This window comes from Cydia strobilella, chromosome 1, assembly GCF_947568885.1.
Source record: "Cydia strobilella chromosome 1, ilCydStro3.1, whole genome shotgun sequence".
Lineage (NCBI taxonomy): Eukaryota > Metazoa > Arthropoda > Insecta > Lepidoptera > Tortricidae > Cydia > Cydia strobilella.
The window spans coordinates 14,486,593-14,509,608 of record NC_086041.1 but is presented as its reverse complement, the minus strand read 5'-3'; the positions used below and the strand labels follow the sequence as shown (position 1 = coordinate 14,509,608).

At 37.5% G+C, this 23,016-nt stretch overlaps 2 protein-coding genes across 2 annotated transcripts in view; both read right to left on the bottom strand.

The window, feature by feature from the left end:
* On the bottom strand, positions 1–10,358 carry LOC134746376 (arfaptin-2). The gene is made up of 7 exons (XM_063680749.1): positions 10,223–10,358; positions 8,686–8,816; positions 7,860–8,018; positions 6,273–6,441; positions 5,814–5,966; positions 5,236–5,386; positions 1–3,295 (listed from the first exon to the last, which is right to left on the bottom strand). The coding sequence occupies exons 1-7, from the start codon at positions 10,231–10,233 to the stop codon at positions 3,041–3,043; spliced, it is 1,029 nt and encodes a 342-aa protein (XP_063536819.1). The 5' UTR covers positions 10,234–10,358; the 3' UTR covers positions 1–3,040.
* A 5,009-nt stretch (positions 10,359–15,367) lies between these two features.
* LOC134746292 (prostaglandin E2 receptor EP3 subtype) overlaps positions 15,368–23,016 on the bottom strand; it is a 38,616-nt gene continuing 30,967 nt past the window's right edge. The window contains exons 5-6 of the mRNA XM_063680660.1: positions 17,281–17,469; positions 15,368–16,808 (exon numbers count right to left, since the gene is read on the bottom strand). Of these exons, the coding sequence (XP_063536730.1) occupies positions 16,671–16,808; positions 17,281–17,469 (327 nt within the window). The 3' untranslated portion in view covers positions 15,368–16,670. The remainder of the gene's footprint in view (positions 16,809–17,280; positions 17,470–23,016) is intronic.

Here is a 23,016-nt window from a genome sequence, read left to right as displayed (position 1 = left end):
TTTATTATTCAATAGATCTATTTTACACTCCATAAATAATAAATGCATTTAACTTAAATATTAAGAAAATTTCTCTAAAATAATTGGTAATAAATAAGTAAATTTACATACAAGTAATAAAACTAAGGTTGACTAGCTATTCAAAATACTTTCATACTTAGGTACTCAGCTACTTTCACTTGTATTGTCAGTTCTGCTCACAGATCACAATATCATGTATGTGTATACATCTCCATTGCCAATAATCCACCCAATGAGACGAGTATGGTTGTTGGCAAAGGACATTCACACTAATAATAAGGCCTGCTCCAGCTAACAACTCTCAACTAACTTATTAAGAATACAATATCATGGATATAGAGATGCTAGATTACACAATTTTATCTTTGGATATGACAATCTTGAATAATTGTATTTTTAAACACACGTATGAGTTTGTAAACCCTCTTTTGGGCTGAAAAGCTCATCTTAAAAATGTGAAGGAAGGACAAGCTTGAGCTAAACAATTACCATTGTCTGTTAACACTATAATGATTTTTTAATACTATTATTATATAAAAATATTGGAAATGTAATTTAAAAAATCTTTTAATATATGTACACAAATGTACTCTAGGCAAGCGTAAAAGCAATAAATGCCTGAATGAACACTAAAGGTCATATGCTAAGTAATCAGATCTAAATGAATTATCGGCAAGTGTTTTCATTAAAAGTAGTCAATGGAGGGTGTCAGCACAACAAACATTGCAGTAAAGACGATTTGGTGTTCTGCAGTACCTTTAATGTTTTTTTTTATTAGTCTCATTTTTTTACGCTGACAACCCCTCCTCAAGCGCACACGCAAACCCCTGGCAAGACTTACAATTATAGCTATTACAACATTACAGTGCAGACATTTTTTGCAGTGCTGGGGATTCAATTACTTATGTCATGTTGTTACTAATATTTTTTACCTCTTGAAACTTTACGCCGCGATTTGTACGACACATCTGTTTCCATCTCATCAGTCTCATCACATTGTAAAACAGCAAGGGATTGGTAATAAGATGCTCAGAAGGAAGATTGTATACAGTCAATTGGTTGCAGTTTAAAGTTGATAATTTATAATTATAATTTGTGACGTTCCACGGGTAAAGGTACCTTATGGCGGTTTGCGCTTAGGCTATTACTAACGATGCTCCAATATTAATGCGGTGCTACGCGAAGTAAGCGTTGACCGCCATTAGGTACCGTTCAAACATCAAACATTTATTCAGCAAATAGGCCACAGGGGCACTTTTACATGTCAATTTTTACAAGCAATACAATTAACCAAAATTTACAAAAAACAATTATAAATATGGAATCAATGAAATATTAGATACTTTGTTAGAGATGTATCCAGTCTAAATGTCGAATTACACAAAAAAAACTAATAAAAATATACAAACAACAGACAATTACTAAAATGGTTTAGAGATGTAAAAGTCTCTAGGTGTCAGAGATAAAATATATATAATAAATAAAAAAAACGATCATCAAATTATCCTTAGAGGTGTAAAGGGTCTCCAAGACTTGAATTGTTATATAAGTAATTATAAGACAAGAAATTAAATCAGACAGACAAGAACCGAATGAAGTGTTTCATGTTAATGCCACTCAAAAGTAAAGTTACATAGGTTACTTTACCTGTGGAACGGCACATATACCCTAGTGTCCCTAGTAAAGTATATATAGTTGGTCAAACCAAATTGGCAGTAAATAAGAACAAAAAAACTATACTCATCCTTTTCTTTTGGGTGCTAGTACTAGTGTAAGACAAAGATAGTATGAGTCTCTCTGTCTATGTTTGAAATGAGACTGTCCTTTGTCAAACTATAATAGCGACGCTGTAATAAATTCTAGTTTTATAAATACTCATATGAAGTTTTCTTGTGAAATCATGGCTCACATCTTGCGCAATATGTTACACACACATAATTGAATGTTGTACCTTTGTCTAATCTTCCAGTTTTTTTTATCTGGTTTTTATTGGGGCTTTGGACACTTCCACAAAGTTAAAGCTAACTGCTAATGTTGGGCATTTGAAGAATCTACAAAGTGTAGGTTTAACTAAATTAGGTTAAGACACAGGCCAAAACAAATTAGACCTAAAATTAAAAAATAATTAAATTATAATTGGTTCCCCGCGATACAGGCACTGCCTAGTGCGGAGACCCCTGGAATGTCTGTAACCTTTAGCTGAAAATAAATGATCTTTATTCTTTTTTATTCTTATTCTTACCTTATGTCAAAATCACAATCATTTACATGTCGTCGCTATCCTCAACATGAGTGTACTTTAGTAAAAATTTAAAAATAGGGCCGAAAGACGGTAAACATTATCGCATAGAGATGAAAGCGGACGACCGCTTCTCCATACAAACATAGTCCCCATTTTCTTCTCTGGATATTAACATCATAGAAAACATTTTTACGCTATTTGATTTATTTTGACTATAGCTATGCCCGCTCGTTTAATTTTTTTAAAATTTTGTATGGGATTTGTTTTTCGCTCCTAACTCCTATAATAATAAAACAATCGAAAAAACTCAAACGAAGAGGCACAGCTATGGTTAATGTACAATTAAAATGTGTAAAATCTTTTTACAAGCTTTTTATTAACTTGCAATGTAACTATGTATGTACGGGTCAAATCTTGCAAGTTTAATTTGACATTTGCATATGTATGTAAGTCGGAATGCAATATTATGGTACCATGGAGCTGATCTAAAGATGGAGACAGGAACAGAAGGATAATGCTATCTCCTTTACCCTTGTTAAGACCAACCAAGAGTGAAAGAGATAGCTTTATGACTAGACTCGCCACTTAGTTTTGCGGATAGTATAGTATAAGACTTTGAACGTGGTCGGGGTGGCATCGAAGCGGCGATACCAGCGGTAATGTTAAATAGGATCTTACACTTTAAATAAAATTTTATTTTACGTAGATTGCAAGTTAGCGCGGAGGAGCTGAGACCCCAGAACTAAGAACCTTATGCCGTTGATTTAAGAGTTATCTTTACGTGGACCTCGGCGATGTGTGCGCGGCGGGGGCGGGTGCCGGGTGCGGGGCGGGCGGGGTGAGCGCAGTGGGCGCGACGCCGGCTGGCAGCGAGGGCAGGGAGGGCAGCGGCGGGAGCGGCGCGGGCGCGGGCGGCGCCGGCGCGTGGATGCTGAAGTGCTTCACGGCGGCCTCCAGCGCCGCGCCGTTGCCGCTGAAGTATGCCGATACGGCGTTGTGGAACAGGAGAAGTTGCTTGTTCATCACTTTCACCTGTAAACAAAATAAAATTCTAATAAAATATTCTAACACACAACTAAAGCAGGTAAAAGCGGCACAGCACAACTAACTGACCCTGCTAGAGCTCAACTAGTTGTGCCGTAAGTGGAACTCTCTGCATATTGTTTACCCTTTTTAGGGTTCCGTACCTCATAAGGAAAAAACGTAACCCTTATGGGATCACTCATGCGTCTGTCTGTCTGTCTGTTTATCCGTCTGTCACAGTCTATTTTCTCCGAAACTTCTGTCACATCCTATTTTCTCCGAAACTACTGGACCAATTAAGTTGAAATTTAGTACACGTATGTAAGTTAGTGACACAAAGACGGACATGTAACGTAAACAAATGAATTTTAAACATGGGGGGCCATTTTTATCTCCGCAACTACTGCATATAAAATTTTGAAAAAATACACAAAATAGTTATTTACCTATAGATGATAGGAAAACCTATTAGAAATAGGGTGTTATTTAATCGATCTGCAAAATACTCCTATTTTGATGAACAAAAATATATATTTGGTCAGCCAAAATGTGTATTTGATCAGCAACTTAAGGTTGGCAAGTATTTCAAAATCAGCTCGCAATTAATGTCATGATGAGCTGCTCTAATTTTTTTTTAAGGCAAGCATTTGACCGCAATCCCACCTGATGGTAAGTGCCGATGCACTCTAGGATGGATCATGCTTACCTAAAAGATGTCTATTCACTCTTGATTTAAAAAGATCCAAGTTATAGTGGACTGGGAATATATTTGCAGGAAGTGAATTCCACTCCTTAGCCGTTCGCATGATAAAGTTGGATGCATAGCGCTTAGTACGAATCAGTGGCAGAGTAACGACGTAAGGGTGAAACGCAAGTCCGCGTCTAGTCCCACGGTGGCAGAATGGAGATGGGGGGATTAAATTATGTAATCAACCATCGCACACTCCCCGAAATGTAATTGATTTCGTTGGCAAATTAATTATTTGATCGGCAGTAAGCAATCCACCATTAATCAAATATTGTTAAGCAGTCAGTGGGTAAGCGGATTATTTCATTTTGGATTACAATTTAACTGATCCGCAAAAATTAGTTCTAACCTAACCTAACCCACTTTTTTGGTAGCAGTTGGTTTCTGTAAAGGTCGCAGTTCTAACCTAACCTAACCCACTTTTCTAGTAGCAGTTGTTTTCTGTGAAGGTCGCAGTTCTAACCTAACCTAACCCACTTTTCTAGTAGCTAATATCTTCCATTTTACACCTATAATACTCTCAAAGTACCAAAATGGATAAATATCACCAACAAACACGTTAGAACACGGCAATGTGACTGCTAATAATCATCGAATGAAATGCACGCGATTCCGCTCCGCCTGCAACCCTGCCGATTTTTCAAATCAAACGCAACCCATCTTATTATATCAGATTACCATTTGTTTAATATGCATACGTCTCAATTAAACTGCCAACCAATTTTTAAATCTTGCTGACCAAATAATAATTTTGCAGCTCAAATATTTATTAAGCAGATGGATATTGGTTATAATGTTGACCGTTTGTGAATTATTTGCTGAACAAGAGTTGCAGCTCGATTTTTATTTATTGCCGGCAACATATTTGTATGCTGCACAAATGATTTAATGGCAATTTTTTTTGCAGATCAGTTTTAAAAATGGCTGATCATTTAATTACTTCCCTTAGAAATATGCAGTCAAGCGTGTGTCGGACTCAATTACTTGTTTTTGATCCGACCCCCCCCTTTAAAAAACGACATTTCACTCACGTTTCACATAAAAAAATACATTGTTAAAAATTGTGTAATGTACGGAACCCTTAAACGCGTGTCCGACTCGCACTGGGCCGGTTTTTTGTTAATTTGCTTAAGTAAACCAATCATACCTAGCAAAATTGAACTTTATATCTTTGTGCAAAGACTCCTTTTGTCGTACATACCCTATTTTCGTGTAGCAGCGCCAGTTTGACGGCGGAGTCGTCCCTCAGCCGCTCGTAAGCCCGCCGCTGTCGCTCGATACTGGCCAATAGTAAAGATGGCGGGTTCCCGCCACGCGCTTCCAGTTCACTGCGATACGCGTCATATTCCACCCTGCATAATTACACATTTCATTAAATATGATTAAATTAACGTAGGCACATATTTTTAGTGATAAAAAATCGGTCTCATGTCTTTTAATCCAGATAAAAAAAGTTCATGCCTTCGAAGGCACAACAGAAGGCAACTCCACTATTTTCTTGTACAAGAAACGTACTTACCTATGTACATCGCGTGTCAATAAAAGAAATGCATACTTATAATATTTTTTGATCACTGGCTGTTCTTCACACCTCCGGCAAGTACCTAATTTTTTATACAAAAAACACTCCTGCTGCTGCTTGCTTCGCTACAACTGATTATTGGGTCCCGGACCAATCTGACACTGGTGGTAAATCGATATTTAGCCATACAACTGTTTTGATTGATCAGCACTTTGTCTTTAATCACTTGCACTGCTGACATTGAAATTAGGACTCACCTGGCCGCCTCGTATTGTCGTATAGTGAGCAGCGTGTCCTCCATGGTTTTGTTGGTGAGCGTGTTTAGCGAGTTGTTGAAAAAGTGCAGCGCCGCGAGCAACGTGTCGCCGTGCCGCGTCAGCGCGCGCTGTGTGTCCGCGTTGTATAGGAACCTAGAAAGGGAAACTAGCGTAAGACCCAATAAGGCCACTTATGTACTTGCAGCTGCCTGATTCAAATTGTAGCCAAAGGTAAGGCAAATAAATTCATATTGTTATTACTTATCTGTTCATATCTTTCCCCCAGTCTAGATAATAGATTATTATCGAGATTATTAAAGATCTATATAATAGAGATTATTTTAAAGCGCCTAAACTCAATAAGGTTTCGTTGTTTTATTTCAGAGTTCCTACGACAATCTTCCGTCTGTCCGTTTTGAACCTTCATTGCAAATAATAATGGTAACATATTGTACTGACTGTGTCTGCAGCTCGGGCGAGCGCTGCGCGAGCTCCGCGAAGGCGTCGCCGAGCTGCCGCTGCGTGGCCGCTGCGGCGGCCAACTGCGCAGTCAACGCGCAGCTCAACCGCAATACTCCTGCGTATTTGCGCTGCGTTTCCCGAAGCGCTTCGATCTGCGCCTCCAACTCTATACCAGAAGAGATTGCAAATACTTACATGTATAAAGTCTACTAAAAAACATTGTTAATTAACAAAAGAGCTTACAAGCAGTGGCTGCAGACACATAAAAACTAATCACTCAGTAGACATTATGTGATTTAACTTTACTAGCACATTTTGTTTTTGTACATAATAGGTATACCATTTTTCTCAAACATGCTATGTAATATTGATATTACGTTCTTTATATTAGGCTGGGAAGTATCACGACTCCGGCGCGGCTAGACGAGGGGCCTGTAATGAAATTTCATACAAAGTTGCAGGCCTAGGCCGGGAAGTGGCTCTTTTTTAATTTCCATTTCACATATATTTGAGACACAGCATCATGGCATTCAGCCAAAAAAAAAAATTATAACCAATATTTGCTTATGGTTCGGAATGACATTCTGCCAATACCCCTTAAAAAAAACAATAAACGATTATTAATATATTTTGCAGTTTTATTTGTATCAAATTTACAAAAAATATATAAATAAAACATTATTAACAAATTCCAATAATATTTAATTACAAATTTACCTACAAATACAGATTTAAAATATAGTTGGTCAAACCAGTTTGTCAGTAAATAAGAACAAAAAAACTATACTCATCCTTTTCTTTTGGGTGCTAGTACCAGTATAAGACAAAGATAGTATGATTATCTCTGTCTATGTTTGAAATGAGACAGTCCTTTGACAAACATATTTCATTTAAATATTAGCGGTAAAAATGTCTACTCAAACACGCGTTGGTGGTTTTTTAATCGTTTTGGAGGTAAAGTTGAACATTTTTCATTGTGTATCTGTAATTATATTTTATTGGATTTATTGTGCGTTGTTTATTGTGTTATTTAATATGAGTTCCGACGAAAATATTAAATGAATACCTGTTAATTATACTCCATGTTTAAGGCAACGATGTATGTGAAGCATAATATCAACATAAAAAACGATGTAATCTTAGTTATGTGGCTAAAACTACAGTCAGAAGGATACAAGGCGAAAAATCAAAGATACATAAATATACCTTTGAACATTTGTGTAATAAATTGATTAACTACATGTGTAAAATATACGACACGTGTGATAAAGATAGGTACAAGTGGTAGTTATATTTTGTGCCTAGTTTACTTTTAGTTTCTTTAGAATTAAAACTTTGATTTCGTGGAGATTTCTTTATTTATTTCATTGCATGTTTGAGAAAAGCACTATACATACATCGGCGTGAAAAGGGGTTGTCGGCCTCATAACTATCCGGCCTCACTACGTTCGGCCGTATATATGCATTCGGCTGGCAACCCCTTACTTCCCGGCCTCTGTAGTAATGTACTATTACTTTGTTCAAAGGGTTAAACTTCAAATTGTGGGCTAAACCAAAACCGAAATTGGTCTTTATAGTACTAACCAGTGTCCACAGTGCGCGAGGTCTTCCCCAGTTTCTCATAGAGCAGCTGCTTGGTGCACTTGTACGTGGAGAGCGACCAGGAGCGCAGTGAGTCGAGACGCGAGCCTCCCGCGCGGAGCAACGACCCCGCGCCTGCGCCTGCTGAAACGTCCGGTGGTGCTGCGGGAAAATTAACGTGTCTCGTAATAGTACATTACGATACAAGTGCGAAAAATAGGAAATCGGCAACGAGTGACGATTAATTAAAACACGACCAAAGGGAGTGCTTTAAGTCGACACGAGTTGCGAATTACCTATTCGCACATGTATCGTACAACGTTTTACAGTACATATGGCCCTTTAAATATTTGAAATAGTTGCGTAATGAGCCTATTATCGCACTAGTGCGGTAAAGTAGCACCATATGTACTGTAAATAAATATAATAATTCAGCCTATGTGCTCATGCGCTCATGGGCTTGGGCTATAGTCCCCAGGTCCCCACGCTGGGCGAAAGCGGGTTGGGGACTTCACAAACACTGTTTGAATTTCTTTGTGGATGTAAGCAGGTTTCCTCACGATGTTATCCTGCACAATAAAGCTTGTGGTAAATAACAAATGATATTCCGTAGGTTCCAAATAACTCATTGGTACATAGCCATGATTTGCGCCTGCAACACCTCTGGCAAACCCAACACAGATTTTTATTTTTAGTTATAAAATGTTATGGTGGTGAAAATTTTACTGGAATAACATATACCTAAGATATCGTTGGTTACTTTATTAATATAATATAGGTAAAGGAACAAGTTTGATAGGAAGGAAAATTACGGCTACATCAATAATACCATAGGCTGGTGGGAATGTCATAGATCGTGAGGCAGGAAAGTTGGGCTCCGTGCCAGATGTGATGGAGTCACTAGATTCCCGCAGTGGTGGAGTGTCCTTCAACATCTCATGGATACTGCGTTCCGATTGCCTGGAAATAAGTTTGACAAACAATTCTTGTTACTTTGGAAGTGAGCAAAATTCAAAAATACAATTAATAGTTTTATATGTAAGTAAGTTTCTTCTTTTGAAATTAGGTGGCATTAACATAAAAATAAAAGACAGATCACCCAAAGAGCAATAGAAAGAAGCTGTTTAGGCATAAAACTAAAAGATAGAATAAGATGCTCCGATATTAGAAAAAGGACACAAGTAACTGATGCCTAACAGTTTGCTCAGAGCATGAAATGGAGATGGGCTGGTCATGTTGCAAGGCTCAATGACGGGAGGTGGACAGGAAAGGTGACCAAATGGAAAGGGCTCCAGGGCTCTAGAAAGAGAGGACATCCACTAGCCAGGTAGCAGGATGAGATTGTTGCCACTGTGGGCAAAGAATGGCAAAGCATAGCAAAAGAACAAAGTCAAATGGATACAGCTGGAGGAGGCTTTTACCGAGAAGGGATCCACAGTAGAAAAATAAAATAAAATTTAAAATATATGTACCAAATCTACATAATTCTCTGTAGAATAACGAAAACTCTAATAAATAAGATAGATTGCCGCCGGACATCATATATGATGGGTGCTGAGAAAGGGGTGGCTAGTACTTACTACAGGGCCTGAGGCCTAGTGCGGCCAAGACACATAATGTTTTAATTCTCATCATAACAGCTGAAATACATCCGCTACTGGATGTAGGTCTTAGATTGTCCACAATGACAATGATTTATTATAATAGGTATTTGAATGACTAGTCAAATCAGTTTGTTCTTTCAAACTACGAATTTTAAACCACAAAATTAGCCACCATTAAATCTATATGAAACTGAACAAGTGATGTCACGTTCAAGTTAGGTGCCTCCTACTCTTGATAGCTCTTTCTGATTTATTAAATAGAAATTGTGTCAAAAAATAACTGCAGTCTGTTTTTCTAGTAAATTTCTGGTACTTTATTTTGTGTATGGTGTGAAATAATTTATTTTAAATACAGTCAACATCCCTGCTGTTATGTGCAAATTCTTATTGTACCTGTTATATTATAATAAAATATAAAATACCAAGTAGGTACTTCTCTACATATTTAACTGGACCTGGAGAGGAATTTTAGATAACAGCAATTTCATAGTGGGAAGATAGTCCATCAGGATTCAGGAAGCTTTTGCCGGTTACTGATAATTGGTATGTGCAATAAATACACCGAGTTATAGAACTGACATTGCGAAGACACGCAACTTATTAGAACAAACTCACTGCTAACTCAGAAACAAGATGACGTAGTCTCTAATGCAGCTAATAGAATCGAGTACATTTCCCAATCATACTAAACTATCTTAGATTACAACCATATTGTTTGTGTGCAACAATGTTAATAGCTTAAATGAATAATATATGACTCACCACTTCGACATCTTGGGCAATGTTAGTACGAGATATGTTAAGAAAGATAAGAATTACTTAAAAATTATGAGAGCTGCTTCAGAGTTTCACAAAATTCACCATTTTTACTGAAATACAAGAAATATACTATACTCCTGAACCTGAAAGCAAAGCTTACAAAAATTGACAGATGTTTGACAGTTTTTTTTATAAACAATTATGGCCTGGATGCGAGTTCTTTGTAAGGAAATTTTTGAAGTAAAGCCCCCCATTCACACTCCTACATGGTAGTCCGCCTCATTATGTAGGATTGTGAATTTCAATTTATTTATATTGCTAATATACAAGGATACAATATTGGTCATGTCAGTGTGGTACAAATTCATGAGTGCATATTACGCCACAATAGGCATGCAAAATATTAATCTTACACTAAAATTATAATTAGCCTATCTTCTTAGCTAACTAATAGGTATACATTTAAACTTATTACAAATCACAAATTAATATATTATATATTATACATTAATAATCGACACATTGTGAAACATATAAATAATAAAACGTGGAATGTGGTCGCGGACTACATGGCGTCCTATAAAACCCAGGTAGGATGCCTCTTGGGTCCTACAAGTCCCGCCCACCGCTTGCAGTCCGCCTCGCAGGACTGTCTGTGGTATGACGTCCTGCGTAGCAGGACTGCCATGTACCGAATTGGACCGTGAATGTTAATGCAGGACTGCAGTCCGCCATTTACTTTACAATGAAAAACACGGGCTTAGCAGGTTGTATTGAAATATATAAAGGAATTCGCTGTGTATGTGATCAAAAATCACCAAAATAGCTATATTTTTTTTAGAAATAGCACATAACGGTATTGCAAGAGCACCGACACGAGGGCCTACCGCGAAAAACGAAAGCGTAATTTCTTTATCTGCCTCTCTATCACTAGATATTCTAGTTTATCGCAAAAGCGATAGGGTGGCAGATAGCGAAATTTCGATTTTCGTCTCGTGGTAGGTCCTCTGGTAGGTAGGACTGCATTGTAGGAAGTGTGTGAGCTATATCCTACTCCGCAGTTCCGCAGGGCCCTCCACACTGGTGTGCGAATCGCGGCGCGAAGCCGCGAACGCGAGTGTGAAGTCTAGTTAGCTAGTCAGCGAAATCGATTCCACACTCGCGTTCGCGTCTTCGCGCCGCGTAGTCTGGAGCGGGCTTCAGATTGTGAATGTGGTCGTGGGACTACATGGCGTCCTACAAAACCCAGGTACAATAGGATGCCTCTTGGGTCCTACAAGTCCTACAAGCCCCGCCCACCGCTGCAATCCGCCGCGCAGGATTGTCTGTGGGTCGAAGTCCTACGTAGCAGGACTGCAATGTAGCGAAAAACGAAAAGCGTAATTTCTTTATCTGCCTCTCTATCACTAGATATTCTAGTTTATCGCAAAAGCGAAGGCAGATAGCGAAATTTCGATTTTCGTCTTTCGTGGTAGGTCCTCTGTCCTCTGGTAGGTAGGACTGCATTGTAGGAGTGTGAATGGGGGCTTTAAATCCGCCTCGTAGTCCGCCTCATTATTAAAGGGCCCTCCACACTCGTGCGCGAATCGCGGCGCGAAGCCGCAAACGTGAGTGTGGAGTCTAGTTCGCTAATCAGCGATAGCGATTTCATGATATGCCTAGGAATATCTCAATATGCCCGATTTTACGATCTGCCGCCGACATTAACATTACATTTCGGAGTATGTTTGAGAAAAAATACTTCCCGGCCTAGGCCTTCGTCATAACTAATGAACTACCCACGGATCTACAATAGAGATACAACCGGACATATTGTCGCTAATTTCATATGTAATATGCCCACACCCTATTCATACCCATAATTCTATACACATAATTATCATAAATATACACATCTTCATACTCACAATTATATCGTACATCCAAATTTGTACCTTTCTACCTTTAATTTTCTGCACTACAAAAATAACTTTATAAAAATTAGCATACAGGATAACAAACTTAATTTTGCGTGCGATTAAGTGCCATACGTAACTTTCTAGATCGTCTGGCAGGTAGAAAGCCCGGAACAAATCGTCTGGCTTATTTTTTTTATGACTATTTAGATACTTAACTTTAACCTGTAAAAATTACAGATTGCCCAAGAACCTTTTTTTAATTTTTTGAAAAAGTATTTTGCACGCGTCTGGCAAGGTTAAAGACCCGGCCAAATCATCTGGCATAATTTTTTTATGACTATTTAGATATTCAATTTTCACTTGTAGAAATTACAGATTGCCTCAAGAACATGTTTTGGGCACCAAAAAAAAATCTTCAAAAATTTAAGGACTGATTTAGACCCGCTACCCTGCAGCCAGACTTGTAGTGCTGAGGTAGGGTAAGATAGGAAAAGAATTAGGCAAATTTTCAGCTTGCCTCAAGGACCTACTCCAAATTTCTACCAGCTCTCCGTCTATAGTTTTATACGGGTTTTAAAATAGAAATTGTGTCTAAAAATAACTGCTGTTTACGTTTCTCTATTAATTTTCTGGTGCTTTATTTCATGCATGGTGTAAAATAATTTATTTTAAATACAGTCAAATACACTATTCCCACAGAGTTACGATTTTATAGTTACACACGGTTCTTTAAAATATGCCACAAAAACTTTCTGATAAACTGTGAGCATTTTTCTTAGTTTTCAATAAATTATAAATGTGCCTTAAGCATATCCATATACTTCGCCTTTGATTTTGGCGGCAGCAAGTTATTTTAAGCCAATAAAATTCTGCTTCCGCTCTCAATTTCGTATGAGTAATTAATATTCATTTCATGTTTTCGTCGGAACTCATATTAAATAACACAATCAACAACGCACAATAAATCCAATAAAATAGAATTACAGAATGAAAAATATTCAACTTTGCCTCCAAAACGGTAAAAATATACCTACGTTTGAGTAGACATGTTTACCGCTAAATATTTAAATGAAATATTTTTAATGTGTATTTGTGTAGTTTAATTTTCAATTCACATCTATTGGATTTTGTTAATAATGTGTTATTTATTATGTTCATGTCAATTTTATGTAAATAAAACTGCAAAATATAGCAAACATCGTTTATTGTTTTTTTTAATAGGCGTAGTAGTGGCAGAATGTCATGTCATGTCATAACCAAAAAGCAAATATTCTTACAGTTTTTTTTAAGGGCTGAATGCCATATGTGAAATGGGAATTAACAAAAGAGCTACTTCCCGGCCTAGGCCTGCAATTTTGTATGAAATTTCATTAAATACCTAGTCTCGTCTAGCTGCGCCTGAAACGTGAGACTTTCCAGCCTAATAAGTAGAACATATCAATTTTTGGTTCCATGTTTGAGAAATAGTTATTTGATTTACAAGGGGGCAAAGTTGTTGTTTAACCTCTCGTGCTAATATTGATAACCGAGCAAGCGAAATATTCCAAAATTGAACCACGAGCGTAGCGAAGGGTTCGATAAATGGATCCTTGAGTGTTGCGAGGGCTTCAAGGTACGAGGTTTAACCAAATTTTGCCACCGAGTGAAACACCAAAAGTTTCACCACACCAACACAAGGAAAATACTAACTGTAAAATATCAAACAAAACAAAGCAAATATTTAGCAAATCGATTCAAAATGAATGTTATGAAATATTTATCATTCAAATTCATAATTTAAAAGTCAATACTACCAGCAAACATAAGAAAACAACTCAAAATTCGCATTTGATTACTTTGCCTCACATGTGAATAAAATGCAACTTTATTATCAGTTTTTTAACAATCAAGAGAGCCTTTACCAGCTGCTGTGGTGTAATAGTACATTTCGATGCTAGTGCGGAAAGTATGTCATTACTTCACGAGTACCGAGACATCTTGCCACGAGCCGTAGACGTTTTTTAATACAGTTGCGAAAAAATAAGAAAAGAAACAAGTAAGGAACGGAATTCGAAACTTTTATTATATACATTATGGAGAAGTGTTTTTCTAGCTTTTATTCGACTAGAATTGATTTTGTTATTTTTATTGAACCCACTTCAATGAAAGTTTTTTTTTCAAATGCATGTTCTATAAGACAGAAACAATTGTAAATATTAAAACATTGTACTATTATTACCTAAATATCGTTATTTATGATTATTTGTGTATCGTATATTTATAAAAACAATATCGAATGTTGCCTTTGGAAACTTAAAATATTCTTGCAGTAAGAAAATACGCCTCTTCTTTGACAGGCGTTCCGTTCCATTCAGACAACTTATTAAGAACGGTTTTTCAACATTAAAAAATAAACGTGTTATAATACTTATAATGATGAAGAGGTAAGTAATAAAATATGAAATATGCATATTTTTCGTATTCTTACATTAACAGTAGGTTTTTATAATATTGTCTTCGGTTACCGCGATAGTTACTCATGAAATAAAACTATAAAAACGGATTATATCGCGTATATTGAATTTATAATACATCCCGAGTAGGTTTTTATGTTGATTACGACGTTTAAATGAAACTAATATTAACACTCATCAATAAGTAGACATGAATTGGAACAAGTAAAAATTTTAAAAAATTGGAAAAGTAAAAAGCACTAGTTCGCGAAAACCAACTTTCCGCACGCTAAAGAGCCACGAAAAGTAGCACTTTTTGAGCAACTGTATTAAAAAAATATATGTACCTAACCTGTATGATCCACTTACCCGCAAGTTTTTTTTTAAACTATCTACCGAGATTTGCCACTTTTACTCGACGTTACCTCGTGGTATCCAGTATCATTTCATTACGTAGTGTACTTTCTGCAGTGGCAGTAGGTACCTTGATTTCACGTTTGATATTTTAAAAGCTAGTTGCCAAGCATTATATTTACAGCCTCCCAGATGTACAGCATGGACCAAAATTACATATTGTTTATAATTTTAACACACGTTTGCATTTGTGTATCAAAGATAATTAGTATTTTATACAATCGTGATATAATAGAGAGCTTTTCAGTCGAGTACCGTGTTCAAGCAACGAAGCTTGCTGAGTTGCTTAAGTTAAGGTACGAGATTGAAAAGCTTGATTATATCACTATTGTATACAATACTTTTTCTACGAGACAAAAAAATAATATTTTCAACTAGTAGAATCATATACTTAGGTAAACAAACTAAAAGTATACAGCTAAGATACGCGAGCTGCCGCAGCCCGCGATACCTTCATACTCGTACGCGCCCCGGCCGCGGCCGCCGCGGGCCCGGCGCCCCCGGCGGGTTGGTCAACGACACCTCCTCGTAACTCATGAGGCCCTGGTACCTGCTCCGCGTTAAATTCAATTTTAAGACAATTGTTTTACTCGATTATGGCCACCGTAGCCTATGGAGACTAACAACACTACAACACACACTAACAAGCACCGCGTATCGATAAAATTCTTATGCTTGAGTCGGAAGTATAGACTATACAACGTTGAAAAGAGTAAGGTTGTAGTGTTGCATATGAAGTCGTAATACCTACACAGATTATACTCGACGAGTAGAAAAAGGAGATATTTTGTAATTCGTTTTAGTTAAATGATCATATCGGTTGTTATATTTTTGTAATGACATCATGTAAAAGACGTGTAAGTTAGAAAAATATTCCAAATTTTTTTTGTCAACGTATTTTTGGGCTAAGCTGTCGTTGATATTATAAAGGAGATTTATTTATTTATACGAGTAGGTAGGTATTTTGTAAATTTGCACAAAATGCTGGCAATTAAATGTTCGATCATGTTTTGTTAGCTTATATTAATTTGTCCCTTGTTTAATTTAATCATTTACCTATATTAAACGGATTTGCATTAGGTAATATGTATAGGTAGATAGGTACATGTTTATAGTCCTCGTTCATCCTAGATATTTTTGTCTAGAAGAACGAAGTCTTGATGTTTCTTTAACTTAACCGACTCCTTAGGTACACTTGGTATATTTTCTGTTTTTATGGTTACCTATTTCCTAAGTTTTACATTTACATACATCGTTATCTAATGGGATTAAGCAAAGGTTTATAATGATCCATTTAGCGTAGTGTCATAATAAACCGCGTAAACATATTTCATGACTTAAAATATTCCCTTTATCTTTAGGAGCGACAAACAACTTAACCATTAACTTAAAACTACTTCATCCAAGCATACGCATGTCGTCGTATTAACTGTAAAGCTCACATTCGAGCAAGTTTAATCACAATCACATGTCATATAGTTTTAGAAACACTAGCTCTCCAGATCGCGTCTGGAGAGGGCGGTCGCTCACTGGTCATTCGAGCTTTTGAACACCGCGCGCCGTAAGCCAACGTAGCTGCTTCACCTCGGTGCCCGAGCTGCCAGGTGTCTCCTGCGGGTAGCTCTGTCTTCATGGTCTAGTCAACTTCTTAGTCTTCGAGCGAGACCCCCGACTAGACGGTGTCTAGAGAGGGCGGTCGCTCCACGGTCAGTCCAGCAAGTGTGCGGGAGTGGGCGCCGGCAACGCGCGCAGCGGCTTCATCTCGGCCCCCGAGCTATCGCTCACCAGCAGTGTCTCCTGCGGGCAGCACGATGTCTTCATCGACTCCGTCGATGTCTTGTGGTTCTGTGAACATACTTAGATAAGTAATTGACTGTAAGTTGCTGGGGTTAGAGATAGACTGGAATATTGCCTAATTGGACCACTGCTTCCTATTTTTGGACAAATTTATATGGAATTTGGCACTCTTTGCGGGCTAAATTAGCAGCACGTAGAACAACGTTCCCAATTTAGCAGCATGAGCAGGGCTAAATTCCCCGCAGTAGCACTAGTGGCGTGTATACTCGGATAGGTACAGAGATAAAATTGTGTAAACACACTGACCGGCTTAAAACAATGCCCAAGAGCGTGGCTCAGCGCTCGCAAGCAGAAAGGGCGCGAGCGGCGCATCAGCACGTAGAGGTAGTAGAGCACGGGGTCGAGCACGTAGTTGAGCAGCACGAGCAGGTCTGAGATGGCCCGTAGTGGCGCCAGGCGCGGTTTTATAACCACATAAAGGTACAGGGATACGATACTTAAGCTAAGTAAGCACACTGACCCGCTTAAAACAATGCGCAAGAGCGTGGCTCAGCGCTCGCAGGCAGCGAGGGCGCGAGCGGCGCATCAGCACGTAGAGCACGGGGTCGAGCACATAGTTGAGCAGCATGAGCAGGTCTGAGATGGCCCCCAGTGGCGCCAGACGCGGCCAGTAGCGTGAGTTCATGGACAAATATAAGGACGACGTTATCTGCAAGAAATATAAGATACCATGTATAATCTATGGGGTACTAATCACATGCCCCATGACCATAAGTATATGACGATAATCAAATATGTAACAGAAATTGCAAAAAAAACCTTCTTATTTATCGCGAATATCACATATTATAAAACTAAAATTAAATGAATTTCAGAGGCTTTTATTTCATTTATAGCTTATTGTTTTGTTCGTCATTCAAGGAAGACGCAGGGCGCCAATAATAACAATAACACACCCACTCGCCTTAATTGATCCTTGAGAAGAGCGTAACTCTTACCGCCATCGTAAAGCGTTCTGGGGAGTACATATATACGACGTATCTAATGGTAATGAAGAAGCGCCGTGAGCTCATTCAGGGCAATATGAAATCAAGCTGTTATTTTGGTTGTTTACCAAATACTCGTGCTTTTGATGAACGGCATGAACCAATATGTCCAATATACAGGTATTACTACCCCTGGGCCCAGTTGCACCCTAACCCGGGGTCAACCCGTTAAACGTCGTGGGTTAACGGTTTAACCGCTTAACCCCGGGTTAGTGGGATGGTGCAAGTGGCCCCTAGTGTAAATTTCATTCGATAGCGTGACGTCAAACGTGACGTACGCGTTTGCGTTAAGTCTCATTCTGTATGGAATTTTGAGTTTCCAAAACGTCCCGCTTGGCGCGTTGTTCAAAACCGCATACAAAATAGACAACGCAAAAGCTAACGCTCGTCAAGTCGTCGTTTACACTGTCTTAATAGGGGTTCAGTTGTCCCTGAATATCATTCATACTATACGATTGAGCTTGAGGCGAAGGCTCGCCTTCGTTTTGTATTCGGTGGGAATACAAAGTCAAGGGAGAAAGCCGTGTACCAAATGTACTGAATTCTCGAGCAATTTTTAATATTAAAGCTTTATTTCTTCCATAATTTTAACAGTTTTATTTATATTATTTGACATGAATGATATTTTTATATGGACCCCGTTTGGGTAAAAGCCTCCTCCAACCCATGCCATTTTTCTCGGTCTTTGGCTGACTCCATCTAGCTCGCACCTACGACCTTATGAATAGCTTCTGCCCAACGCCTTCGTGGCTTGCCTGGTTTTCTTTTTCCTTGTGCTATAGGCCCTGACCATGTTGTTGTTTTAAGTGTCCATCTTTTATCATTAAATCTAGCAATGTGGCCTGCCCATTTCCATTTTAGTCTTTGTATTATTGTCAAGATAATTAATTAACCAACTGTTTTAATGCTAGCGCAATCGTTCTAGTTCACCAAAAAGTTGAAGTGCGACTCATCTGGCATGGTTAGCGGTAGAAAGAATAACCAAGTTGATTTAGCCATTATAACCCAATACTATAATCATATAACAGAATTAAGGAAAAAAACACGACCAGCGCGATTACGTAACTTAGCGAACCTTCCGACATTTGAAGTTGAAAAAACAAACAATGTATACGGGCAAAGAGTGTGGAAGTACATCTTACCGAGTACCTTGAATAGATTTTCAGAGGAATTATTAACACTTATATAAGGACGAACGAGTAAACAAGCAAGAAATATTATTAAAAAATACTTAATTAAAATAAGAGGCCAGTCTACCGAAATCGCTTAATTTAATATATGACCTACCTATGTACCTAGAAAAAATTATATATATAAATATTGAATATAAGATAAGACTCCTTAAGTAAAAAAATCTTTTTAATTTAAGATTAGTAGTTAAGTTTAATATTATATGTGCTTTTTTATAGAAACAAACAGTTTAAATTTTAATTTTTTTTTTTAAGTGTTCCTCGTATCTGTAAAATGTATATACGAGTTCCAGTATAAATGGACCCCTTTCAAAAAATACGCGTATTCATAGGTCAGACTTATTCTAGTCCGTCAACAGCTCAGAAAGTTGAACTGAAGTAGGTACTTAAGCATACCTGTGCATTTTATTATTTTATCGTGTTGACGGAGGCTATTGAACTTTATTAAAATCGGCACTCCGAATTAGCTGCAAGTAATGGTTCGTTTAAATTCCAGCGGTTCACATTGGCGAGTTTAAAATTTCAATCCATGGCTTAGGTATCCATTTATTGAGACATGAAATCCCACCAGAAATTTTTTATGTAAAATGTTGCCAAGACGACCATATGGCTCGCACTGTCAAAAAGTTATCAGATCTCATGTAGAGCCAAGCTTCTAACTCTACACGCCCTAACTTCACAAACTCTACACTACTCTACAGGCTAGGTTCACACGGCGCGACTCTATGCGGGAAAGCCGTCTAGCCGTGTGAACGATTTTGTAAGTTGCCATACAAATGTTGCTGTCACTACGATAATACGATAAAATCCCGTATACGGTATACGGTAAAAATTAACGCCGTGTGAACCTAGCCTTAAGGTGTAGAGTTTGTGAAGTTAGGGCGTGTAGAGCTTGGCTGTTGGCTCTACATGAGATCTGATAACTTTTTAACAGTGCGAGCCATATGGTCGTCTTGGCAACATTTTACATGAAATGTTTTGGTGGGATTTCACTACTTTACTTTGTTACTTATGATAATCTTCCATCCCCTAATTTAAAGGAAGGGGGTGATTTAATAATAATCCTGAAATAACCTACGTATTTTATAATTATAACAAGGAGTCCCTATATCAATTTTCAGACATCTAGCATCAAAATTTGCAGAAGTCTCATACCAACTACCATCTCCTAGTTTAAGGGGTTAGGGGGTAAAAGTTCCATGTTTCAGGATTTTTTTGTTGTTTGTGTCCTAATACTAGCTTACATACCAATTTTCAGCTTTCTAGGGCTGCAGGAAGTACCCTAAGAATTTTGACGATCATTAGTGAGTGAGTTTTTTTAGATCTAGGTATCAAAAAAATCTAAAGTATATAAAAGGTGTGTAATTGAAACTTTTTACGTTTAATAGGTCCACTATTGACATCATATCCTGAGAAGTTTGTTTATCTGGTATAATCCAAAACCATTACCTAAAAAGGCCAATGCGAAAAGCTGCAGCGATCATCGGATGATCAGCGTAATGAGTCACTTCCTGAAGGTATTTCTAAAAATCATACAAAGAAGAATCTACAAGAAAATAGAAGAAAACATAAATGACACACAATTTGGATTTAGAGCCGGACTAGGTACTAGAGATGCCTTAGTAGCAGTCCAAGTTTGGTACAAAGATGTCTAGATGTCAATGTAGATGTTCACATGTGCTTTATTGACTTCGAAAAAGCATTTGACAACGTTAATCATGCTAAATTAATTAATATATTAAAATCAATTGGAATAGATGGCAACGACGTCAAATTTATAGAGAACTTATACTGGAAACAAAAAGCTAAAATCAAGATTAATAGCATTTTGACGGAAGAAGTCCAAATAGAGAAAGGCGTAAGGCAGGGCTGTATCCTGTCACCCTGCTTATTCAATTTGTACTCGGAGGTGATTTTTAGAAATGCTTTAGACGAACTTGATCTTGGGATCCGTGTCAATGGCAAACTGATACAGAACATTCGCTACGCTGATAATACCTTCTTATTAGCTACGAACCCTGAAGACCTTCAAATAATGCTGCAAAGACTGAATAACACACTTTTGGAATATGGACTTAAGATAAACACAAATAAAACAAAACACATGATTGTTACTAAAAAGCCAATTTCAGAAACACTAGGGCCACTATCCTTAAATAACAAAATAATAGACAGAGTAAAAAGTTATAAGTAACTGGGTTATTGGTTAAATGAAGACTGGGGATCAGAGAAGGAAATACGGACGAGAATTGAAATAACCAGAAACACCTTTTAGAAAATGAGGAAACTTTTAACTAACAGAAAAATAAACCTAAAACTGAGGTGGCGAATGGTTAAATGTTACATCATCCCAATTCTTATGTATGGTTCCGAAAGCTGGACCCTGAAAAAGAAGTTGGTCAACAAACTAAGGGCTTTTGAAATGTGGATTTATCGAAGGATGCTCAAAATTAAATGGACAGATAGAATAACGAATGTAGAGTTTTGGAAATCATGAAAAAAGGTTTAGAAGTAGTATCAACAATAAAGAAAAGGAAAGCAGCATATTTTGGACATATATATAGAAACAATAAATACAACTTACTGAAATTAATAATTAAAGGAAAAATTGAAGGGAAGCGTGGTACCGGTAAAAGGCGCACATCATGGACTGGAAATATAAAAGACTGGTTAAAAGTGAAGAGCATAGATAGACTAATTCGCATGACTGAACATAGAGAGACATATAGACATATGGTTGCCGACCTCCTGGACGGAGATGGCACGTGAAGAAGAAGAAGAAGTTATGTGGGTTCAAAAAAACGACGAAGTGCTTCAAGAAAAGGTATAGGTAGTGCCCATGCGCTTTGCTTGCCTCGTCTTGGCGGGGGCACTGCCGTGCCCCCAGATATTTTCGCTCCTTACGCAGCGCGCATACAAAGTAGCTTATACCTTATTAATTTGGTAGCTACTATCTAGTAGTAGGTAGTCACTTGTTGTGAAGTTAGAAGCCAGTAGAAAAACTTAGGTAGGTAGATTATATTGAGAATATTGGGAGTACCTACTTAAATATTTATGAACCGTGAAATCAGGTAAAAATATTCACACAATGAGAAAAAGACTTCACGTTGTCCTACTAACTTATCTCAATATCTATATAATCAAGATATAAGATGTAGGTATGTAAGTAATATGTAGGATCTGATCTGACACGTAGCGAGTCATAATGCCACGTAAGTGTTTGGCGAAGCAACCTGATAAATCCATACTAATATTATAAATGCGAAAGTGTGTCTGTCTGTTACCTCTTCACGCTTAAACCGCTAAACCGATTTAATTTAAATTTCGTATAGAGATAGTTTGAGTCCCGGGGAAACAATGTAGGTAGGTAGTACAGGTAGGTAATGAGACGATTACGAGTACTCACTTCACTTACATCTTGTATTTTAAAGTGTAGGCCGTTCATTCCCTAACTGCTCTATTAATCAAAAAATAATAATTGAACTTTTTAGGGAATTAAAAAACACATTCAGTTACTGTATATGACTTCACTGCTAGTATAATTACTTGAATCTAAAATAATAAATAGTTGGTTTTACAGGGACAGGACAAAGGCCAAGGAAAGCTGTTTTTCATAAAGGCGGTAGCAGAGGGACAGACAGATACGACCATTTTTATTTAAATCCGGATTCAAATGCTTTTAATAGAATCTGGAATGTAGACGCAAACAATTTATCTGCTTTAAAATATAAAGACGTTAATTGATCCATTGAAAATTAGTAAACCTACATAAAGAAATCAATCAAATTCGATTATAATTCTAATTTAATCTCGACATCAGTCAGCCGTTAAGCGATCGAGAACCTTGTGCATGCATGTTAACTAATCCGTTTTTGCTTTCAATTGAAATACCTACTCAATCAGCACATTATAATATACGAGTAAGAGAGAGAATAAAGGTGACGCTTGAGAAAAGACCTGACGATTTGATCCTTATTGTACGTGATGTCAATCAACTTGTTAATACGATTAAAATAGAGT

What these genes read in the sequence shown, in the direction of transcription:
- LOC134746376 (XM_063680749.1), bottom strand. An exon ending in TCGCCCGAGCTGCAGACACA is followed by an intron (nt 5,967 to 6,272) that starts GTCAGTACAATA and finishes TTCCCTTTCTAG; the next exon opens with GTTCCTATACAACGCGGACA. An exon ending in CGCTGCTACACGAAAATAGG is followed by an intron (nt 3,296 to 5,235) that starts GTATGTACGACA and finishes TTTTGTTTACAG; the next exon opens with GTGAAAGTGATGAACAAGCA.